A 21,365-nucleotide genomic window follows, 5' to 3' on the forward strand; every position below is an offset into this window, starting at 1 on the left:
ATTTTTTAATGCTGTAGCTGAGGAAAAAACCTCAATTTATAACTGAGTAAGTATGGTAACAACGTAATAGGTAAGAAGTGTACTAGCACATACTACATCTTGCTTGTCAAATCATCCTAAAAGTTGCATATGTTAATTTTCACTCTTTAGAGCAATGGACACCAGTTCATCTCCATTAAATCATCCTTTCTTTGGGGTACTGGTTTCTAACCAGCTGCTGTCCAAAATATAAACAAAGTGAAATTTATCAGCTACGTACTGGGTTATTCTCTATAGGGTTTATTATGACCATCTCTACAAAGCAGCAATTAGTGCCATTTAATTTTTCCTCAAAACCTTGTAGCTGAGATGGGGGTGTTGCTGGCCTCATTAAAAATATGAGTTTCAACAAGAACAAATTCAAGCAAGCCAAATCTCTTGTCTTCAACCAGTTTAATGCCTTAATACATTGTGACGTTTCAGGTAAAAACAAATACACTCCTGGAAATTGAAATAAGAACACCGTGAATTCATTGTCCCAGGAAGGGGAAACTTTATTGACCCATTCCTGGGGTCAGATACATCACATGATCACACTGACAGAACCACAGGCACATAGACACAGGCAACAGAGCATGCACAATGTCGGCACTAGTACAGTGTATATCCACCTTTCGCAGCAATGCAGGCTGCTATTCTCCCATGGAGACGATCGTAGAGATGCTGGATGTAGTCCTGTGGAACGGCTTGCCATGCCATTTCCACCTGGCGCCTCAGTTGGACCAACGTTCGTGCTGGACGTGCAGACCGCGTGAGACGACGCTTCATCCAGTCCCAAACATGCTCAATGGGGGACAGATCCGGAGATCTTGCTGGCCAGGGTAGTTGACTTACACCTTCTAGAGCACGTTGGGTGGCACGGGATACATGCGGACGTGCATTGTCCTGTTGGAACAGCAAGTTCCCTTGCCGGTCTAGGAATGGTAGAATGATGGGTTCGATGACGGTTTGGATGTACCGTGCACTATTCAGTGTCCCCTCGACGATCACCAGTGGTGTACGGCCAGTGTAGGAGATCGCTCCCCACACCATGATGCCGGGTGTTGGCCCTGTGTGCCTCGGTCGTATGCAGTCCTGATTGTGGTGCTCACCTGCACGGCACCAAACACGCATACGACCATCATTGGCACCAAGGCAGAAGCGACTCTCATCGCTGAAGACGACACGTCTCCATTCGTCCCTCCATTCACGCCTGTCGCGACACCACTGGAGGCGGGCTGCACGATGTTGGGGCGTGAGCGGAAGACGGCCTAACGGTGTGCGGGACCGTAGCCCAGCTTCATGGAGACGGTTGCGAATGGTCCTCGCCGATACCCCAGGAGCAACAGTGTCCCTAATTTGCTGGGAAGTGGCGGTGCGGTCCCCTAAGGCACTGCGTAGGATCCTACGGTCTTGGCGTGCATCCGTGCGTCGCTGCAGTCCGGTCCCAGGTCGACGGGCACGTGCACCTTCCGCCGACCACTGGCGACAACATCGATGTACTGTGGAGACCTCACGCCCCACGTGTTGAGCAATTCGGCGGTACATCCACCCGGCCTCCCGCATGCCCACTATACGCCCTCGCTCAAAGTCCGTCAACTGCACATACGGTTCCCGTCCACGCTGTCGCGGCATGCTACCAGTATTAAAGACTGCGATGGAGCTCCGTATGCCACGGCAAACTGGCTGACACTGACGGCGGCGGTGCACAAATGCTGCGCAGCTAGCGCCATTCGACGGCCAACACCGCGGTTCCTGGTGTGTCCGCTGTGCCGTGCGTGTGATCATTGCTTGTACAGCCCTCTCGCAGTGTCCGGAGCAAGTATGGTGGGTCTGACACACCGGTGTCAATGTGTTCTTTTTTCCATTTCCAGGAGTGTATGTACAAGATGCTCAAGTACTTTGAGATGCTTTATTGTGGAACACCAGAAACATACAAAACCTTGCACAATCTCTTCTGTCTAAGAGGTGTCAATGGAGAATAATACTTTGAGAGTGCCAGCCATTTGTGCTAATTAAAGGTAAGCTTATCAATCATGGCTGTTTGCATTGCTGTTTTACGAAAAAATATTTTGACAGCATAACCTTCAGTCATCTTCATGTGATACTTGTAGAATGAGCCTCTTTGCCACATCTTACCCCTCTCATACTCTTATTACTCTGTACTCTTTCCCTCACTACCTGGTGCATATCTCGTTGGGCGGACTGCTCCACTAGCTCTCCACGGTACCTGTCCCTTTATCATCAATAAACATCCTCAGTATCTCTGGTCATGGGACCATAAAACACTAACTCTCTCAACAATTGATGAATGCTGGGTGCAAACTTCAGGCCTTCAGTCCTCCTGCTGTAATCAGGCATGGAAGCTGCTCTGAAGCTAATGTTGAGACTTCAGGTGGCTGAGCTCTGGGTTTCACATTTTACTGGGAGTAAAGCTACTGCCTATTTATCAGGTTGCCAGCAACTCATATTTTGACACCCTCCTTTGAAGCATAGTCCCAAAATAACATCCTTTACACCTTAACACTTCTGTTTGTTCATATTTCGAGACCTCTATAGTTATGCATGCTCTGCAATCACAGATTTTGTTGGTTACTTTAATTCGATATCTCTCCTGCATTCCTGGCACCTTTCTTTGATTGTCCACACAGTCGGCCCTATATAGGCCTTACCACAAAGCCACCAATAAAATCTGTGGTTCTGGAAAATTGCATAGCTATGGGGGCTCAATGAAATATGAATAAACAGAAGTAATAAGACAGATCAGTCATTTTGTGATTTTGTTCCACTGGAGACTGTTAAAATACAAATGGCCGGCAGCCTGATAGACAGTGGCATCATTCCCAGTAAAGCCTGGGATCAGAGCTCAAGACAACTGAGGTCTCAATGTTGCGACAGAGCAGCTTCTGCACTCCTCACCACTTCATCCGACACACTGTGCGGCCATATAGTGAGGAAAGGGGTGGACTGTGATGATAGCATGTAGGAGGTACAATGTAGCAAACATGCTCATTCTCTATATGTCACCAGAAGATGCCACCAAGGTAAGTTGTTGAAATATTGTTTCATGAATTGCACCCACTGGACACTTTAGAGCAATGCAAACTGTTGAATCATGAGAAAAAGGTAACAAATCAAACAGTTGTCTGTCAGAGAAACCAAAATGGTTGCCACCAGGAAATCTATCTGAAATTTATGACATAACCATAAAATTTTAACATACTTTGCTTATCATTCTGGTGATGGTACCACTGCATTTACTTTTGTGAATATCAACAAACTGAAGGTTCCTTTCACAGGTCTGATGGCACAAACCAGCAGCATAACTTTTACTAGTTCTCAATGTACACTGAAAAGCAACATATATTTATCTCTAGTGTTATACAGTAGTTTTAACTTTTCCTAACCTGCTTTCTAATTAGGAAATCTATGAGTATGACTTATAAGATTTACAGCAATGCAAATTTATACTCTTAAGTCCTATTTCATTCCATTTTTTGACAATGTTTCACGTAACAAATAAGGAAAGAATGCTTTGTTCTGAAGTCGGTTTACCACACGAAATGAAAATGTATCAACTGCTGACCTTTAAATGAAAAAATTATGTTTCGAAACATACCATGCTTTGTACTTGTTGCTAGGACTCTGTAAGGAGTAAGCTTTAGGTCAAGGTTCTCTCTCCTTAGTAATTTGTCCATGAGTGTTATCATTTGTAAAATTAACTGGTCCTGGCGCAGATCATCTCCATGTTTGAAAATTGCAACATACTCAGTATCTTCAGTTGTCAGGAATGTAAGGCGGGATGGCATCAGTGCCGATTTGAATAGGCTAGCCCTGTAACGCAAAAGCAAAATTTTTCAGAAATGATAAAAACATGAAAAATTTTCTTTTGGGTTTTAATCTGTAGGCAGACATTAAAATCAGCTTTCACTTTAAGTTAACATAATTACATTTTTATAATTAGCACAAATAATGTCACTAATTATTAATATATTTTGTATTTAAATGTATATTGTGTAGCTATAGTTTTATATCAAGCATAGAGTACAAAGAGCATAAGGAAGCACTACCAAGTAGTACATTTACATTTTTCTCTTAAGAAACTACACTGATTGAAGCACAGAAGAGGGGGGAAGGGATAACATCATCCATCCAGTTCCAAAAATAGTGAGGATAGATATGTGCAATAGTTTCAATCTGCTAACAAGAGTAACATACAGAAGAGTGTAAAAGAAAATTGAGGATTTGTTAGGGAGCTATCACTTTGGCTTTAGGAAGGGAAAATCCGTGAGAGAGGCAGTTCTGACATTGTGCTTGCGCAAGACTGAAGAAAAATCAAGACCTGCTCATAGGATTTGTTGGCCTTTAAAACACATTCGATGATGTAAAATGGTGCAAAATGTTTGAAATTCTGAGAAAAATTGGAGTAAGCTGTAGGGAAAGAAAGGTGACGTACAACATGTACAAGAACCGAGACCAAAACTGAAGTGTCCAATTTAAAAAGTGTATAAAGACAGGGAGGAAGTTTTTCACTCCTACTGTTCGTTCTACACACTAAAGAAATAATGACTGAAATAACAAAGGTTCAAGAGTGGGATTAAAATAAAGGGTGAAAGGATATCAATGATAGATTCACTCGTGGTATTGCTGTCCCCAGTGAAAGTGAACAAGAATTACAAGATCTGGTGAATGGAATGGACTGTCTGATGAGTACAGAACAAGGATTACAAGCAAACTGGAAAAATGGAAAAGTAATGAGAAGTAGCACAAATGAGAATAGCAAGAAGCTTAAAAACAAAATTGGTGATCATGAAGTACACAAAGTTAAGGAATGCTGCTATCTTGTAAGCAGAATGACCTATGATGGACAAAGCAAGGACAAAACAAAAAGACAAACAAGGGCAAAGAGGGCATTTATGACCAAGGAACAGTATCAAACATAGGCCTTAATTTGGTGAAGAAATTTATTATTATTATTATTATTATCATCTTTTTTTTCCTCAGACTTAAGTCTGGTTAAAAATGGAACGTGACGCGGACCTCGGTCAAGCGTGACTTCCTTGTAACTGTATGGTATATGTTATATTGCATTTAGGAACTTTCGGGTCATTGAACATGTATCAATAATTACAGATTTTTGTAGTTGTATATATATGTTTGGATGTAGCTGTATTGCATTGATGTACTGGTGGATATTGTGAGGTATGACTCCTGTAGTTGATAATATAATTGGTATAATGTTGACTTTATCCTGATGCCACATGTCCTTGACTTCCTCAGCCAGTTGGATGTATTTTTCAATTTTTTCTCCTGTTTTCTTCTGTATATTTGTTGTGTTGGGTATGGATATTTCAATTAGTTGTGTTAATTTCTTCTTTTTATTGGTGAGTATGATGTCAGGTTTGTTATGTGGTGTTGTTTTATCTGTTATAATCGTTCTGTTCCAGTATAATTTGTATTCATCATTCTCCAGTACATTTTGTGGTGTGTACTTGTATGTGGGAACGTGTTGTTTTATTAGTTTATGTTTTATGGCAAGTTGTTGATGTATTATTTTTGCTACATTGTCATGTCTTCTGGGGTATTCTGTATTTGCTAGTATTGTACATCCGTGTGTGATGTGATCTACTGTTTCTATTTGTTGTTTGCAAAGTCTGCATTTATCTGTTGTGGTATTGGGATCTTTAATAATATGCTTGCTGTAATATTTGGTGTTTATTGTTTGATCCTGTATTGCAATCATGAATCCTTCCGTCTCACTGTATATATTGCCTTTTCTTAGCCATGTGTTGGATGCGTCTTGATCTATGTGTGGCTGTGTTAGATGATATGGGTGCTTGCCATGTAGTGTTTTCTTTTTCCAATTTACTTTCTTTGTATCTGTTGATGTTATGTGATCTAAAGGGTTGTAGAAGTGGTTATGAAATTGCAATGGTGTAGCTGATGTATTTATATGAGTGATTGCTTTGTGTATTTTGCTAGTTTCTGCTCGTTCTAGAAAGAATTTTCTTAAATTGTCTACCTGTCCATAATGTAGGTTTTTTATATCTATAAATCCCCTTCCACCTTCCTTTCTGCTTAATGTGAATCTTTCTGTTGCTGAATGTATGTGATGTATTCTATATTTGTGGCATTGTGATCGTGTAAGTGTATTGAGTGCTTCTAGTTCTGTGTTACTCCATTTCACTACTCCAAATGAGTAGGTCAGTATTGGTATAGCATAAGTATTTATAGCTTTTGTCTTGTTTCTTGCTGTCAATTCTGTTTTCAGTATTTTTGTTAGTCTTTGTCTATATTTTTCTTTCAGTTCTTCTTTAATATTTGTATTATCTATTTCTATTTTTTGCCTGTATCCTAGATATTTATAGGCATCTGTTTTTTCCATCGCTTCTATGCAGTCGCTGTGGTTCTCCAATAAGTAATCTTCTTGTTTAGAGTGTTTTCCCTTGACTATGCTATTTTTCTTACATTTGTCTGTTCTGAAAGCCATATTTATGTCATTACTGAATACTTCTGTTATCTTCAGTAATTGGTTGAGTTGTTGATTTGTTGCTGCCAGTAGTTTTAGATCGTCCATGTATAGCAAATGTGTGATTTTGTGTGGGTATGTTCCAGTAATATTATATCCATAATTTGTATTATTTATCATGTTGGATAGTGGGTTCAGAGCAAGGCAGAACCAAAAAGGACTTAATGAGTCTCCTTGGTATATTCCACGCTTAATCTGTATTGGCTGTGATGTGATGTTATCTGAATTTGTTTGGATATTAAGTGTGGTTTTCCAGTTTTTCATTACTATGTTTAGAAACTGTATCAATTTAGGATCTACTTTGTATATTTCCAATATCTGTAGTAACCATGAGTGGAGTACACTATCAAAGGCTTTTTGGTAATCAATGTATGCGTAGTGTAGGGACCTTTGTTTAGTTTTAGCTTGATATGTCACCTCTGTATCTATTATCAGTTGCTCTTTACATCTTCGTGCTCCTTTGCAGCAGCCTTTTTGTTCTTCATTTATAATTTTGTTCTGTGTTGTATGTGTCATTAATTTCTGTGTGATGACTGAAGTTAATATTTTGTATATTGTTGGTAGGCATGTTATGGGGCGATATTTAGCTGGGTTTGCTGTGTCTGCTTGATCTTTAGGTTTCAGATAAGTTATTCCTTGTGTAAGCGTATCAGGGACTGTGTATGGGTCTGCAATGTAACTGTTAAATAATTTAGTTAGATGTGAATGCGTTGAGGTGAACTTCTTTAGCCAGTAATTTGCTATTTTATCATTTCCAGGGGCTTTCCAATTGTGTGTAGAATTAATTGCTCGGGTGACTCCATGTTGCAAAATTATCACTTCAGGCATTTGTGGTATCATCTTGTATGTGTCTGTTTCTGCTTGTATCCACCGTGCATGCCTGTTATGTTGTACCGGGTTTGACCATATGTTGCTCCAGAAGTGTTCCATGTCTGTTATGTTTGGTGGATTGTCTATTTTAATGTGTGTGTTATCTATTGTCTGGTAAAATCTCTTTTGGTTTGTGTTGAATGTTTGGTTTTGTTTCCTTCTATTTTCACTTTTTTTGTATGTTCTAAGTCGTTTGGCCAATGCTTGCAATTTCTGCTTTTTTTCATCTAACTGCTCTATTGCTTCTTGTTGTGAGATTTTACCTAACCTTTTTCGTTTTTTGTCTGATATTTCATTTCTTATAAATTGTGTTAGCTGTCCGATGTCTTCTCACTTTTTCTATTCTGATCTGTAGCCTGTGTTGCCATGCTGGTTTTGTGGGTTTCTTATGTGTGTTGGTTTGTTCTGATCTCTGCCTAGTGTGTATATTTTGTGTAGTGAGTGCTCCTATATAAACCAGTAGTTGTAACTCTTCCATAGTTGTGTTTTCATTTATTTTGTTGTGTATGATTGTGTTGATAGTCTTTATTGTTGTTTCGACTTGTGGGTTATTTGGCAGTCTATGCAAGAATGGTCTAATGTCTGTATTTGTGTCTTTGTATTCTATATATGTCAGCTGAAATTTATCTTGTATATCTAACATGTGTGTCACTTCATGTTCTATTTGTGCTTGTTCTGGTGGCTGTCTTAAGATTTCATTTTCCTCTGATTGTTTAATTGATACGTGTTGGTCTTTGTTTGTTTGCTCTGGGATGTTTGAGTCCATTACTGTATTTTCTTCTTCTACTAATTGCACATTATTTTGTTCCAGTATTTGTTGTACTTGTTGTTTGATGTTTTCTAATTCTGACTGGGGTATCCTGTTATTTTTTATTATCACACGGAAATGATCAGCTAGTCGTTGTTCTGTTAAAAATTATAATTCTGGGTATCTGGTAATAAATGTTGTGTATACTTGTGATCTGTATCCAGTTGTGTTGGTTCCTAGGTTTGTTGCTTGGTAATAACAGAACATGAGGTGTCGATTAACTTCATCTGACCATCTCATCCTCTGTCTTTGTTTTCCTTCTAGGGTGGTTGCAGGAAGCATATCCTGCAAAACACCTCTATTTGGATTTAAATCATTTTCCAGTTGGCTAGCAGTGTCGTTACCATTGTGGGCGGGCATAGGGTTCAAGCGTCGTCCCCGACCATGACGGCACTTGTCCGAGGCTTCTTTAGTTCTGTCCTGAACCAAGTAATCACACTAAAAGGGGGGTTAGCCCTATTAGTGGTTTGTTCTTTTCGTCGCCTTTTACGACTGGCAGAACATACCGGAGGCCTATTCTTTTCCCGGGCCTCCACGGGGTTTATTATTATTATTATTATTATTATTATTATTATAAACTTTTTTTTTCCTCAGACGTTATGTCTGGTCAAAAATAAAAGTGACGCGGACCTTGATCAAGCGTGACTTCCTTTTAACTGTATGGTATATGTTACATTGCATTTAGGAACTTTCGGGTTATTGAGTTGTATATATACGTTTGGATGTAGCTGTATTGCGTTGAAGTACTGGTGGATATTGTGCGGTATGACTCCTGTAGTTTATAGTATAATCGGTATAATGTCAACTTTATCCTGATGCCACATATCCTTGACTTCCTCAGCCAGTTGGATGTATTTTTCAATTTTTTCTCCTGTTTTCTTCTGTATATTTGTTGTATTGGGTATGGATATTTTGATTAGTTGTGTTAATTTCTTCTTTTTATTGGTGAGTATGATGTCAGGTTTATTATGTGGTGTTGTTTTATCTGTTATAATGGTTCTGTTCCTGTATAATTTGTATTCATCATTTTCCAGTACATTTTGTGGTGCATACTTCTATGTGGGAACGTGTTGTTTTATAAGTTTATGTTGTAAGGCAATCTGTTTATGTATTATTTTTGCTACATTGTCATGTCTTCTGGGGTATTCTGTATTTGCTAGTATTGTACACCCGCTTGTGATTAGATCTACTGTTTCTATTTGTTGTTTGCAAAGTCTGCATTTATCTGTTGTGGTATTGGGATCTTTAATATATGCTTATTGTAATATCTGGTGTTTATTGTTTGATCCTGTATTGCAATCATGAATCCCTCCATCTCACTGTATATATTGCCTTTTCTTAGCCATGTGTTGGATGCGTCTTGATCGATGTGTGGCTGTGTTAGATGATGCGGGTGCTTGCCATGTAGTGTTTTCTTTTTCCAACTTACTTTCTTCGTATCTGTTGATGTTATGTGATCTAAAGGGTTGTAGAAGTGGTTATGAAATTGCAGTGGTGTAGCCGATGTATTTATATGAATGATTGCTTTGTGTATTTTGCTGGTTTCTGCTCGTTCTAGAAAGAATTTTCTTAAATTGTCTACCTCTCCATAATGTAGGTTTTTTATGTCGATAAATCCCCTTCCTCCTTCCTTTCTGCTTAATGTGAATGTTTCAGTTGCTGAACGTATGTGATGTATTCTATATTTGTGGCATTGTGATCGTGTAGGTGTATTGAGTGCTTCTAGTTCTGTGTTACTCCATTTCACTACTCCAAATGAGTAGGTCAGTATTGGTATAGCATAAGTATTTATAGCTTTTGTCTTGTTTCTTGCTGTCAATTCTGTTTTCAGTATTTTTGTTAGTCTTTGTCTATATTTTTCTTTCAGTTCTTCTTTAATATTTGTATTATCTATTTCTATTTTTTGCCTGTATCCTAGATATTTATAGGCATCTGTTTTTTCCATCGCTTCTATGCAGTCGCTGTGGTTCTCCAATAAGTAATCTTCTTGTTTAGAGTGTTTTCCCTTGACTATGCTATTTTTCTTACATTTGTCTGTTCTGAAAGCCATATTTATGTCATTACTGAATACTTCTGTTATCTTCAGTAATTGGTTGAGTTGTTGATTTGTTGCTGCCAGTAGTTTTAGATCGTCCATGTATAGCAAATGTGTGATTTTGTGTGGGTATGTTCCAGTAATATTATATCCATAATTTGTATTATTTATCATGTTGGATAGTGGGTTCAGAGGAAGGCAGAACCAGAAAGGACTTAATGAGTCTCCTAGATATATTCCACACTTAATCTGTATTGGCTGTGATGTGATATTATTTGAATTTGTTTGGATATTAAGTGTGGTTTTCCAATTTTTCATTACTATGTTTAGAAACTGTATCAATTTAGGATCTACTTTGTATATTTCCAATATTTGTAGTAACCATGAGTGGGGTACACTATCAAAAGCTTTTTGGTAATCAATGTATGCATAGTGTAGCGACCTTTGTTTAGTTTTAGCTTGATATGTCACCTCTGACTATTATCAGTTGCTGTTTACACCCTCGTGCTCCTTTGCAACAGCCTTTTTGTTCTTCATTTATAATTTTGTTCTGTGTTGTATGTGTCATTAATTTCTGTGTAATGACTGAAGCTAATATTTTGTATATTGTTGGTAGGCAGGCTATGGGGCGATATTTAGCTGGGTTTGCTGTGTCTGCTTGATCTTTAGGTTTCAGATAAGTTATTCCATATGTAAGTGTATCAGGGAATGTGTATGGGTCTGCAATGTAACTGTTAAATAATTTAGTTAGATGTGACTGTGTTGAGGTGAACTTCTGTAGCCAGAAATTTGCTATTTTATCTTTTCCAGGGGCTTTCCAATTGTGAGTAGAATTAATTGCTTGGGTGACTTCATGTTACAAAATTATCACTTCAGGCATTTGTGGTATCATCTTGTATGTGTCTGTTTCTGCTTGTATCCACCGTGCATGCCTGTTATGTTGTACCAGGTTTGACCATATGTTGCTCCAGAAGTGTTCCATGTCTGTTATGTTTGGTGAATTGTCTATTTTAATGTGTGTGTTATCTATTGTCTGGTAAAATTTCTTTTGGTTTGTGTTGAATGTTTGGTTTTGTTTCCTTCTATTTTCACTTTTTTTGTATCTTCCAAGTTGTTTGGCCAATGCTTGTAATTTCGGCTTCTTTTCACCTCTTTTTTTCTGACATTTCATTTCCTATAAATTGTGTTAGATGTCCGATGTCTTTTCTCAGTTTTTCTATTCTGATCTGTAGCCTGTGTTGCCATGCTGGTTTTGTGGGTTTCTTCTGTGTGTTGGTTGGTTCTGATCTCTGCCTAGTGTGTATATTTAGTGTAATGAGTGCTCCTATATAAACCAGTAGTTGTAACTCTCCCATAGTTGTGTTTTCATTTATTTTGTTGTGTATGATTGTGTTGATAGTTTTTATTGTTTCAACTTGTGGGTTATTTGGCAGTCTATGCAAGAATGGTCTAATGTCTGTATTTGTGTCTTTGTATTCTATATATGTCAGCTGAAATTTGTCTTCTATATCTAACATGTGTGTTACTTCGAGTTCTATTTGTGCTTGTTCTGGTGGCTGTCTTAAGATTTCGTTTTCCTCTGATTGTTTAATTGATGCGTGTTGTTCTTTGTTTGTTTTCTCTGGGATGTTTGAGTCCATTACTGCATTTTCTTCTTCTTCTTCTGATTGCACATTATTTTGTTCCAGTATTTGTTGTACTTGTTTGATTTTTTCTAATTCTGACTGGGGTATCCTGTTATTTTTTATTATTACACGGATTTGATCAGCTAGTCGTTGTTCTGTTAAAAATTTTAATTCTGGGTATCTGATAATAAATGTTGTGTATACTTGTGATCTGTATCCAGTTGTGTTGGTTCCTAGGTTTGTTGCTTGGTAAATACAGAACATGAGGTGTCGATTAACTTCATCTGACCGTCTCATCATCTGTCTTTGTTTTCCTTCTAGGGTGGTTGCAGGAAGCATATCCTGCAAAACACCTCTATTTGGATTTAAATCATTTTCCCGTTGGCTAGCAGTGTCGTTAACATTGTGGGCGGGCATAGGGATCAAACGTCGTCCCCGACCATGACGGCGCTTGTCCGAGGCTTCTTTAGGTCTGTCCTGTACCAACTAATCACACTAACAAGGGGGTTAGCCCTATTAGTGATTTGTTCTTTTCGTCTCCTTTTACGACTGGCAGAACATACCGGAGGCCTATTATTATTATTATTATTATTATTATTATTATTATTATTATTATTATTATTCATTTTTTTGGATGCAGGGCACTCAATATCATGGTCATTATCGCCCTGACAACAGGTTAGCGTGTTTTTCTCGTATGGTGTAGGGGAGGGGGCGACAATGGCTGTCCCCATGTCCAGAGGACTCCCCAAGCACATTAGGGATGAGGCCCGACAGTTCTCGAAATTTAAAAACCTGAGAAACACTGAAGCTGGTGTCAGGCAGGATGGTGGGCAGTTCACCAGTCGAACTGCATGCTCCCCTGATGTCAGTACATAAGACACACACAGCCAAAATGTGCTAAACCAAAAGTGGCACACCACAAGTTTCACAAAGTGGTGGATCCTTCTGTTGGAGGGGGGAAACCATATGTTAAAGGACTATGTCCTATTCACAGTCTGGTGAGCAGCACTTCCTTCAATCAGTGAGGTTGGCTTGAAATCTGGCATACCTTTATGGTCGATTTAAGTGACCAGAGTTTGTTTTCTCGCAGCCTCCAATGATTCAGTTTCCTATTGACACACAATGAAATGACAGCATGCAAGGGGATTGCATTGCATATAGGAGTATGAAACGCTGAAAATCACTTTGGGTCTCTGATGTTGCCAAGGTGGCAATTTGTCCCACTCCTGGCTGTGTATTCAGAGGTGCGGTATATTGAGATTCTTGAGACAGTCAGCAGCACACATCCCAAATGGCTTGGTCACTTGAGGCCAACTCCTGAACATCCACTCAAAGTTACGGCAGACAGCCACACTAAATGCTAACGACTGAGATAATGCTGAGATTTTAGAGCCAGAAAGAGGTGCCGCCGAATCCAGAGTGGAGCTTCACCATCCTTTGCACACAAACTCTGAACTGGGCTCGTCTAAGGCTCCGGTTGATAACCGAATGCCCTAAAGGTAGATAGGATGTAACATTTCGAGGTAGCCAATAAGGGCCAAATCTGAGCTGATCTGACAAATGCCCTATAAAAATGCAGGAGGTGGACTTATCAGTTCCCCACACTTTCTGCTGAGATATTTCAAATATTCAATGATCTGAAGCAATTTGTTTGCAGTTCTTTTAGGTGTGGGAGCCCAGTTAATTCAGGGTCAAACAGTAGGCCCATAAAGTGCACATTGTCCTCAAAATGTAAAACACAGGCCCCATTGTTAGCTCTGGTTGGTGATAACTTTGTGGAGATGGTTAAAATTGACAAAGCAGTCTTCTCTGTTGAGAACCTAAAATTAGTTTTATTCACCCAAGCTTCCAGCCTCCTGATTGACAACTACTTGCCTTGTCTTTGTAAGGTCTGAGGAAGAGTAGATGATTGCAAAGTAATCTGTAAACAAAGAAAATCTGACAGGGCTCCAGACTTTGGAGAAGATTCCTTTGATAATGATTGTAAACAGTGTGACACTGAGTACACTGTCTTGTGGAAACCCATTCTGAATGCCAACACCAATTTGATATTAGAAGCACCATTTCCTCAAGGAAGGATTAGTTAAGCAGTGTCAGACATCCACACAGTCCCCATTTATGAAATTTGTAGAGGATGATGTACCTCCAGGAGGTGTCTTTAAACACTAATCAAATGGTTTCAGCCTAAGAAGGAATCCTGTTGCACCATTCCAGTAGAATTAAGTTGTCAAGGGCAGAATAGTACTGCCTGAAACTGCACAGAATAGTACTGCCTGAAACTGCACTGGTTGCAGCACTGGTGACCTTGAGACTTGAGGAGCCAGATGAGGCAGCAGTTGACGATGCACTCTGGAGTCTACCCCACACTACTGGTAAGGGCTCCCAGTAACTGTTAGTGTCTGTTATGATCCTTGCCTGGTTTCACTCAAGGAATAAGGAATTAATATTGCCTCCTTCCAAGTCATAATGTACTGTCCATCAAACCAGATTCAATAGAAACAAGATAGGAACTCTCCTTTGGCTTCAGGACAAAGATGGCAGAGCATGGCATAATGACTCTGATCCAGTTCTGGAACAGTGTGTCTGGCCGCAGACAGAACCGATTTCAATTCCCACATGGAGAATGGAAGATTGTAGACCTCATCACAGGAGAAGCAGCACAGCCTCCTCATATCCACAGCCCTACAGAATACCTGGAAAGCAGGAGCTCATCTGGATGACACCGTGATTGTAAAAAAGGGTTCAGCTAAAATCCGAACTATGTCTTTAAACATGTCCACCAGTGTCTCATTTCTCAACAAGGCCTTAAAGAGAAGTGTACTACCCTTGCATGAAATCTGCCCTGTTGAGTCCCAGACTTTTGCAATGAAGTGGACCGATTAATGGAAGTTACAAAATACCTCCTTGCATTCTCTTCCATTCTTTTATCACTTGCCTCACTTGTGCTCTCGCAGACCAGAAGGCATGAAGCATTTCTGTAGTTTGATTGTGTTTGAATTTCTGCAAAACTGGAAGCCTGGCTCTGATTGCTGAGTGATATTTGTCATTCCACCAAGGGACAGGTCATCATCTAAGGTGGTTGCCAGACTGGATAATGGAATCTGTGGCAGCTCATTTGATCTCACAGGTGATATGGTCCATCTCCTGGTCACAATTCTGTTTGAAGATGGCCTGTTGAAAGCATCCCAACCAATCTGCATTTGAACCATTTATCTTTACAGTCTCCTGTTAACCACTGTCCACATTGGCAGACAAATCCACACTGGAAAGTGGACACTAGAAGGGAAATCTATGGCTACTTCCCACTGAACTGAATAGCTGGGGGGGTAAAAATGACATCAATGGCTGAAGATGATCCTGTAGCTGTAGATAAGTTTGTCATCTCACTACAATTCAAAAGGCACTCGATAATTCTATCCCTGGAGCAAGTGGTAGCCAAGCCCCACAGCACATTGAGTGCTTTAAAGTCACCCAAGAGGAGGAATGGACAGGGAAGTGCATGGAAGAGTTATATCAGTGCATATGCAGGCAACAGATCATGGGGTGGAGGATATAGAGAACACATAATGATTATAACTAGTGTGAGAACTTCCATAGCAACTACGTGTATGGTTGTGGTAAGGGGGACAGGAGATTAGCAACATCTGTCACAAAAAATTTAAAAAATCACTTTACTGTTGTGACATAGTCCTTCCTGTAGGGTGGCAACCCCTTCATGCAGGTGTGTCAGTGACTTCAAAATGAGTTTCTTGTAAGCAGATGTAGAACAGACACTCCAGAGCCAGGGTCTATAACTCTACCAAATATGATCGGTATCCATGTAAGTGCTACTGCAATAGGGAAGTCCCTATGGGAGTGACAGTTGTCTCTGTCCTTCTGCCTCAGCAGTGGCAATTTACATGAGAGGTCAGGGGGAACATGAGAAGGTGCCCAGCTTTCCAGTTCATGTGGTATCAATGTCCTCAAGCATAAAATCATTATTGAAAGGGAAAATGCTCACTGATTCAATAGTTTTGCTGCCACTTTCTTCCACTTCAAACAACTTTTTGTGCAAGTTTCCTTACGTATGGGAGGAGTTGCTTGGATGGGTAGAGAGAACAGCTTAATGGTTGTCTGATTTGTGTGCATTGGAATGTGGGCGAGGTTCCAAATGATTTCCGGTTCAAGTGTAGCTCTTTCCCCCACAGGTTCACTGACAAGCACATGTAGTTTTACCTGAATCTGTGGCCTGGGTTTGTTTGGAGGCATCACCTTGGCAATTGGCTCCTTAAGGGTCGATGCAGAAGAAATAGTGAACACTGGAGGGTATAGCTTCACCATAGGGCATTCTTCTCTTAACTTTCAACTCCTGAATTTTCCTTTCTTCGTTATAAACTGCACACTTTCTTCTCCATAATGGGTGGTCCATGGAGCAGCCTACATTTCAGAGGAAATGTAGAAGAGTTACCGAATTCATGAGCTGAGCCTCCATAATTTCCACATGTAGCTGTCCCAGCACATGCCATAATGTTATGACCAAATCTGACATCAGAAGCATCGCATTTGGTTGGGGACATACTGATGAAAATTAAGACTGACACAGCTTGCACAAATAAGTACAGGTAATTCCTGTGTGTTGAACATTAGAATAAATGCTGCTGTTTTTTAAAATGTGCTATTGACTCTCTCCTAGTTTTTCCACTACTAAAATAACTCCTCAGAGTCCATTTCCAATATATTGCAGCAGGTTCTATGGCGAATTTGTTACTAACAATGGAGATGGACTGATAAAGCAAAGAATGAGGATGGTCTCCACGTAAGTGAAGAAATGAATATTTGGAAAACACTGACAAGAAAGAGGGACATGGTGATGGAACATTTGCTAAGACATCAGGAATAAATTCCATGATACTAAAGGATGCTGTAAGGGTAAAAACTACAGGAAGACAGATTTGGAATATATTCAACAAATAATTTAGGATGTAAGAAAGTGTTATTCAGGTGAAGAAGTTGGCACAAGAAAGGAATTCATTGTGGGTCACATCAAACCAGTCACAAGACTGATGACAAAAGTGTTTAGTGTAAGTCAAAATACCTTATTCCAGATAAAAGATCTGCAATTCTCATTTTCACTTTTGAGAAATAAAATATGAACCATAAGGCTTTTAGACACAATAATGGTTAATATTCTTCTTGAATTTGCAACCACATCATGTTGCAACACACACACACACACACACACACACACACACACAGGTGCATGAAGGTCAGTCCATTTGTAAGAATTAATGGGCAGAAGTCCTTAATAACTTTGATGCGTGTGCTTATAATTTAATGCTATAATATTCCATATTTGCCTATAATGTGATCATGACAGTTTTTTACGTAGTTTATCACTAAAGATTATTTAATTTTTATTTGGAAGAATGAAAGTTAAAAACCAGCCAAAAAAAAGAGACAAGAATCAACTTACTTCTCAGGCACAACACCTTTAATTAGAACATCTGGGTCCAGTGGAAATGGAAGAGGCTCAAAATTGGCAAAATTAATCTTGAATGCTTCAGGATCTGCCAATAAGGCCTGGAGTCTCTCAGTCTGTGTGAAAGTATGTTTTCTTTAATAACTGTTTTGAATACATACAATCATAAAAATTACATGGATCAAATAATATAGCTAACACATACCTTTTTCTTTCTGTTTCCACTCTCTCTTGCAACTGTTTTAACAAGCTTCACAAGTTTATCAATGAAGCCCTGTTGACGGGATAGAAAGACTCTTCGCTTTTGCAGATCAGCATTACCTTTGAGTAGAGTCTACAACAGATATATAACAAGAAGTGGGCTGGAACACTCAAAACTATGAGCTTCGCCAGATTATAGAACATTGAAATTATGAGCTATCAATACGTACCTGTGAGAACATTCTCATAACTGTTAAGTACATATCTCTGACTCTGCTATCCTGCTTCACAGCAGGTTCTTGGTCTTCACATTCTATCAACAGGTACCTAAGATATAATTTTAGTTAGCAATATTGATTTTAAAGATTCAATTAGTTGACATGTCAAGTTTAAATACTGATCATATAAGATTTGTTTAAAAAACAGCTGGTACAGACTATTTGAGTGAGTGGGGCACTTTTGTTTAAAACAAATAGCCAATCAGCACAAAACTGTCTTAATACTCCAGAATTAAGAACAACTTTTTCAATTTTCCAATTTTCTGTTCAGCACAGAGTCCAGTTAACTTATATTTTACAATACCTTTAACTCATATTGTTTATTATGACACGAAGTGCTCTAGTTTCTTTTACTGAATAAAGAAATTTAAAGTGTGTATAAGAAAAAAAGGTTTGATGATTGCACTACTCCACAGTATGTAAAGGTAACACACCATTTTTATTTTAATGCATTCAGGTATTGCTGCTCAGTGTCAGAAGGTACCTATGAAAGAGAAAGAGAAAGAGAGAGAGAGAGAGAGAGAGAGAGAGAGAGAGAGAGAGCGCACAACCACCTAATATGGCCATGTTACAATCATCATGATACTATTTTTTGCCACCTGGCACTATAAATGGCAAGATTGCTGGAGGAAGACTGAATTTTACTAGCTACCAGTGGTTCATAACAGGGGCACCTTCAAATGTGGCATGCATTTTAACACGAATACCTGAGGCCATGCTAGGAACCACAAATTAAAGTAGTAACAAACATTGTTGGACACCAAGATTTTTTTGGGACACACTGTCTTGGTAAAAAGAGAAAGGTAAGAAAAAGTTTTTAAAGAAAAAGTCAGATCAAACACTTAATTCATTGGGAACCTAAACTGTACAGCTTCCTGAAATGGGTCAACTCACTCTATGATTCTCACATATGATCTTTCTTCCAATGCCATATTAGTTCTCACAGTTTGTGTTCCCCTATCTGCTAGTTATCTTCACACTACCTTACGTCCTGGAAGAAACAGTTTATTCTGTTAGTTCCTACATCTACTATACTGGATTTTCTTCATTATAAATTTGGGTTTTGAAAAAGACTGTTTAATTTTGTTGCAAATTATATGACCAAATATGTTCATTAATGCTTATGTATTCATAAAATGATCTGAATTTATGAAGAAGCTATTCTTTCATGATATCATGAACCATTACAAACAAGGTGTCATACAACAAAAAGGGATGAATATTCCCTTCTTCTGTCCATCATCCTCCAATGAAATCTGCCAGCTAACTGGTCTCCTAGTTTTTCTTGACAAGTTTAACTAATATAATCCTCTCTCGTTTCCCGTTGCATGAATTCATGTTCGTATCAGTTACTGTCAGTCCCATCAGCCGGCAAAGATGATGGGAGTAACACTTACCAAAACAGCAAGGCATTTTGATGAACTCTTTCACCTGGATCCCACATCTCAACTTAAATCTTGACTCCTCATCACAACACACTTTTATGCCCTATGAAAACTCTTTACCACATATGTAAGTGGAAAGCAGTGTTGTAAAACCCACAAAATGCAAATTGCCAGTACCATTTTCTGTGAAATGTATGCAAGGTAAGGATGATGTATGAATAAACATTTATCAGCCAATTTACATACAGGTTTTGAGATTATGAAGCTCATCTTTACAGTGAACAGTCACAGGTAAGTCATTTAGAAAATCAGTATCAGAACTTCTAAACTCTTAACACTTTGCTGTCCACACGTCTCTTACAAATTTATTTGCTTGGCACTAGCAGCGCTCATTCGGATTACCTGGCATGTTGCCAGCCATTCTGGAGATTATCAAGAGATTATCAATTGTTACGTTTTACTAATCTCTTCATTACTTCTCATAAGTTCTCAACCCTTCTCCCCTACTTTCATGAAATTCTGAAGATACACATACGTAAATAAATACAAAATTTGTTTGTTTCATATATTTGTTTATTTGCATTGTCTCTGGGACTTAGAATTTCTCTTTCGTATGATATGCAGCAAAACAGCCTCCAAGACGTAATGCAACTCCACAAGACTTGCACATTTAGTTTGTTGTTCTTTTTTTGTTTTTGGAACATACATGGCAGTTTCTTCGTTTTCATTTATTCGTTTCAGACATACGTAGGCCTATTAGCTGATGTTGCTTTGTGTGACCGGAAAGTCTGTCAACCAGATCATGATGAGAAGTATGCGATGTAGTGGCAACCTCCAAGTTTAGCTCCACGCACTCATCGTAAATAATGGAATCGTCTCTCTTGTCTGCCATGATGAAAGGGCACAGGTACTTATAAAAACAAAGAACTTGTGGACATGTGTAACTTATTGTTACCTAAACAGAACACCAACAGAATGCCAAAGATACTAAAGTGCTGTCGCCTGCCACTTTGCGATACTGGCTGTGGACGAGCGGTTCTAGGCGCTTCAGTCTGGAACCATGTGAACGCTACGGTTGCAGATTCGAATCCCGCCTTAGGCATGGACGAGTGTGATGGCCTTACGTTATTTAGGTTTCAGTAGTTCTAAGTTCTAGGGGACTGATGACCTTGGATGTTAAGTCCCATAGTGCTCAGAGCCATTTGAACGTTTTTTGCACGATACTATACTCACTACACCACTGTCATGTCGCTGGCCATTGACCGTTATTTCACGCACGACACCACTGTGGTGTCATCTGATGGCAGAGTGTTACGAGGTGGCAAACCTACTCTGCAATATGCTCTGCACATCCACCTTGTCTGCAACAATACTACAAGGTGCACCACTTTACTTCTGCCATTTCTTCCCCAACATTTGAGGCTTCAATGAAACAAATTGGTTACATGTGTATCATTCAAAGTACTTTCCATTGCTGGCCACTACTTTCTCCCATCTTTCGGGCAGTGTACAAATCTCACATCACAATAATTGTTCATCATCTTAAGCGCTCCACGAATCGATCCAATTTGTGACTACTTCACGAGATCGGAAATGTTGGTCAGCCAAGCCATGCGCCATTGATCTAAACAAGTGATAGTCAGAGGGAGCGACATCTGGAGAATATGGCAGGTGTGGTAGGACTACCCATTTTAACATTTCCAAGTATATTTTGACCTTTTTTGCAACATGGGGGCGAGCATTGCAAAATCAGTTTAACGTGCCTCTCGCTGTACTGCGGCCTTTTGTCTTTTAATGCTCAGCTCAAATGCATTAATTACATTCGATAACGAGCACCTGTGATTGTTTCACTTGCTTTTAACACCTCATAATACCCAATGCTGAGCTGGTCCCACCAAATGCAGAGCATGATCTTGGAGCCATGAATATTTGGTATGGCCGTCAATGTGGAAGCACGGCCGGGATATCCCCATGATTTTTTGCATTTAGGGTTGTCGTAATGAACCCATTTTTTGTCCCTAATCACAATGTGACACAGAAATCCCTTCCATTTTTGCCTCTGAAGCAACTGCTCACAAACACACAAATGCTGTTCAACATTTCTTGGTTGCAGCTCACAAGAGACCCAAGTTCCCTCTTTCTGAATCATGCCCAT

The 21,365-nt window shown here is 39.3% G+C and overlaps 1 protein-coding gene across 2 annotated transcripts in view; it reads right to left on the bottom strand.

Moving 5' to 3' along the window:
• Positions 1-21,365, bottom strand: part of LOC126094803 (phosphatidylinositol 3-kinase catalytic subunit type 3) — a 100,214-nt gene that overhangs the window by 25,382 nt on the left and 53,467 nt on the right. For both annotated transcript variants that reach the window (XM_049909372.1, XM_049909371.1), the window contains exons 11-14: positions 17,778-17,874; positions 17,552-17,680; positions 17,341-17,462; positions 3,638-3,852 (exon numbers count right to left, since the gene is read on the bottom strand). In XM_049909372.1, coding sequence (XP_049765329.1) covers positions 3,638-3,852; positions 17,341-17,462; positions 17,552-17,680; positions 17,778-17,874 — 563 coding nt within the window. The remainder of the gene's footprint in view (positions 1-3,637; positions 3,853-17,340; positions 17,463-17,551; positions 17,681-17,777; positions 17,875-21,365) is intronic.

This window comes from Schistocerca cancellata, chromosome 8, assembly GCF_023864275.1.
Source record: "Schistocerca cancellata isolate TAMUIC-IGC-003103 chromosome 8, iqSchCanc2.1, whole genome shotgun sequence".
NCBI classification, from domain to species: Eukaryota; Metazoa; Arthropoda; class Insecta; order Orthoptera; family Acrididae; genus Schistocerca; species Schistocerca cancellata.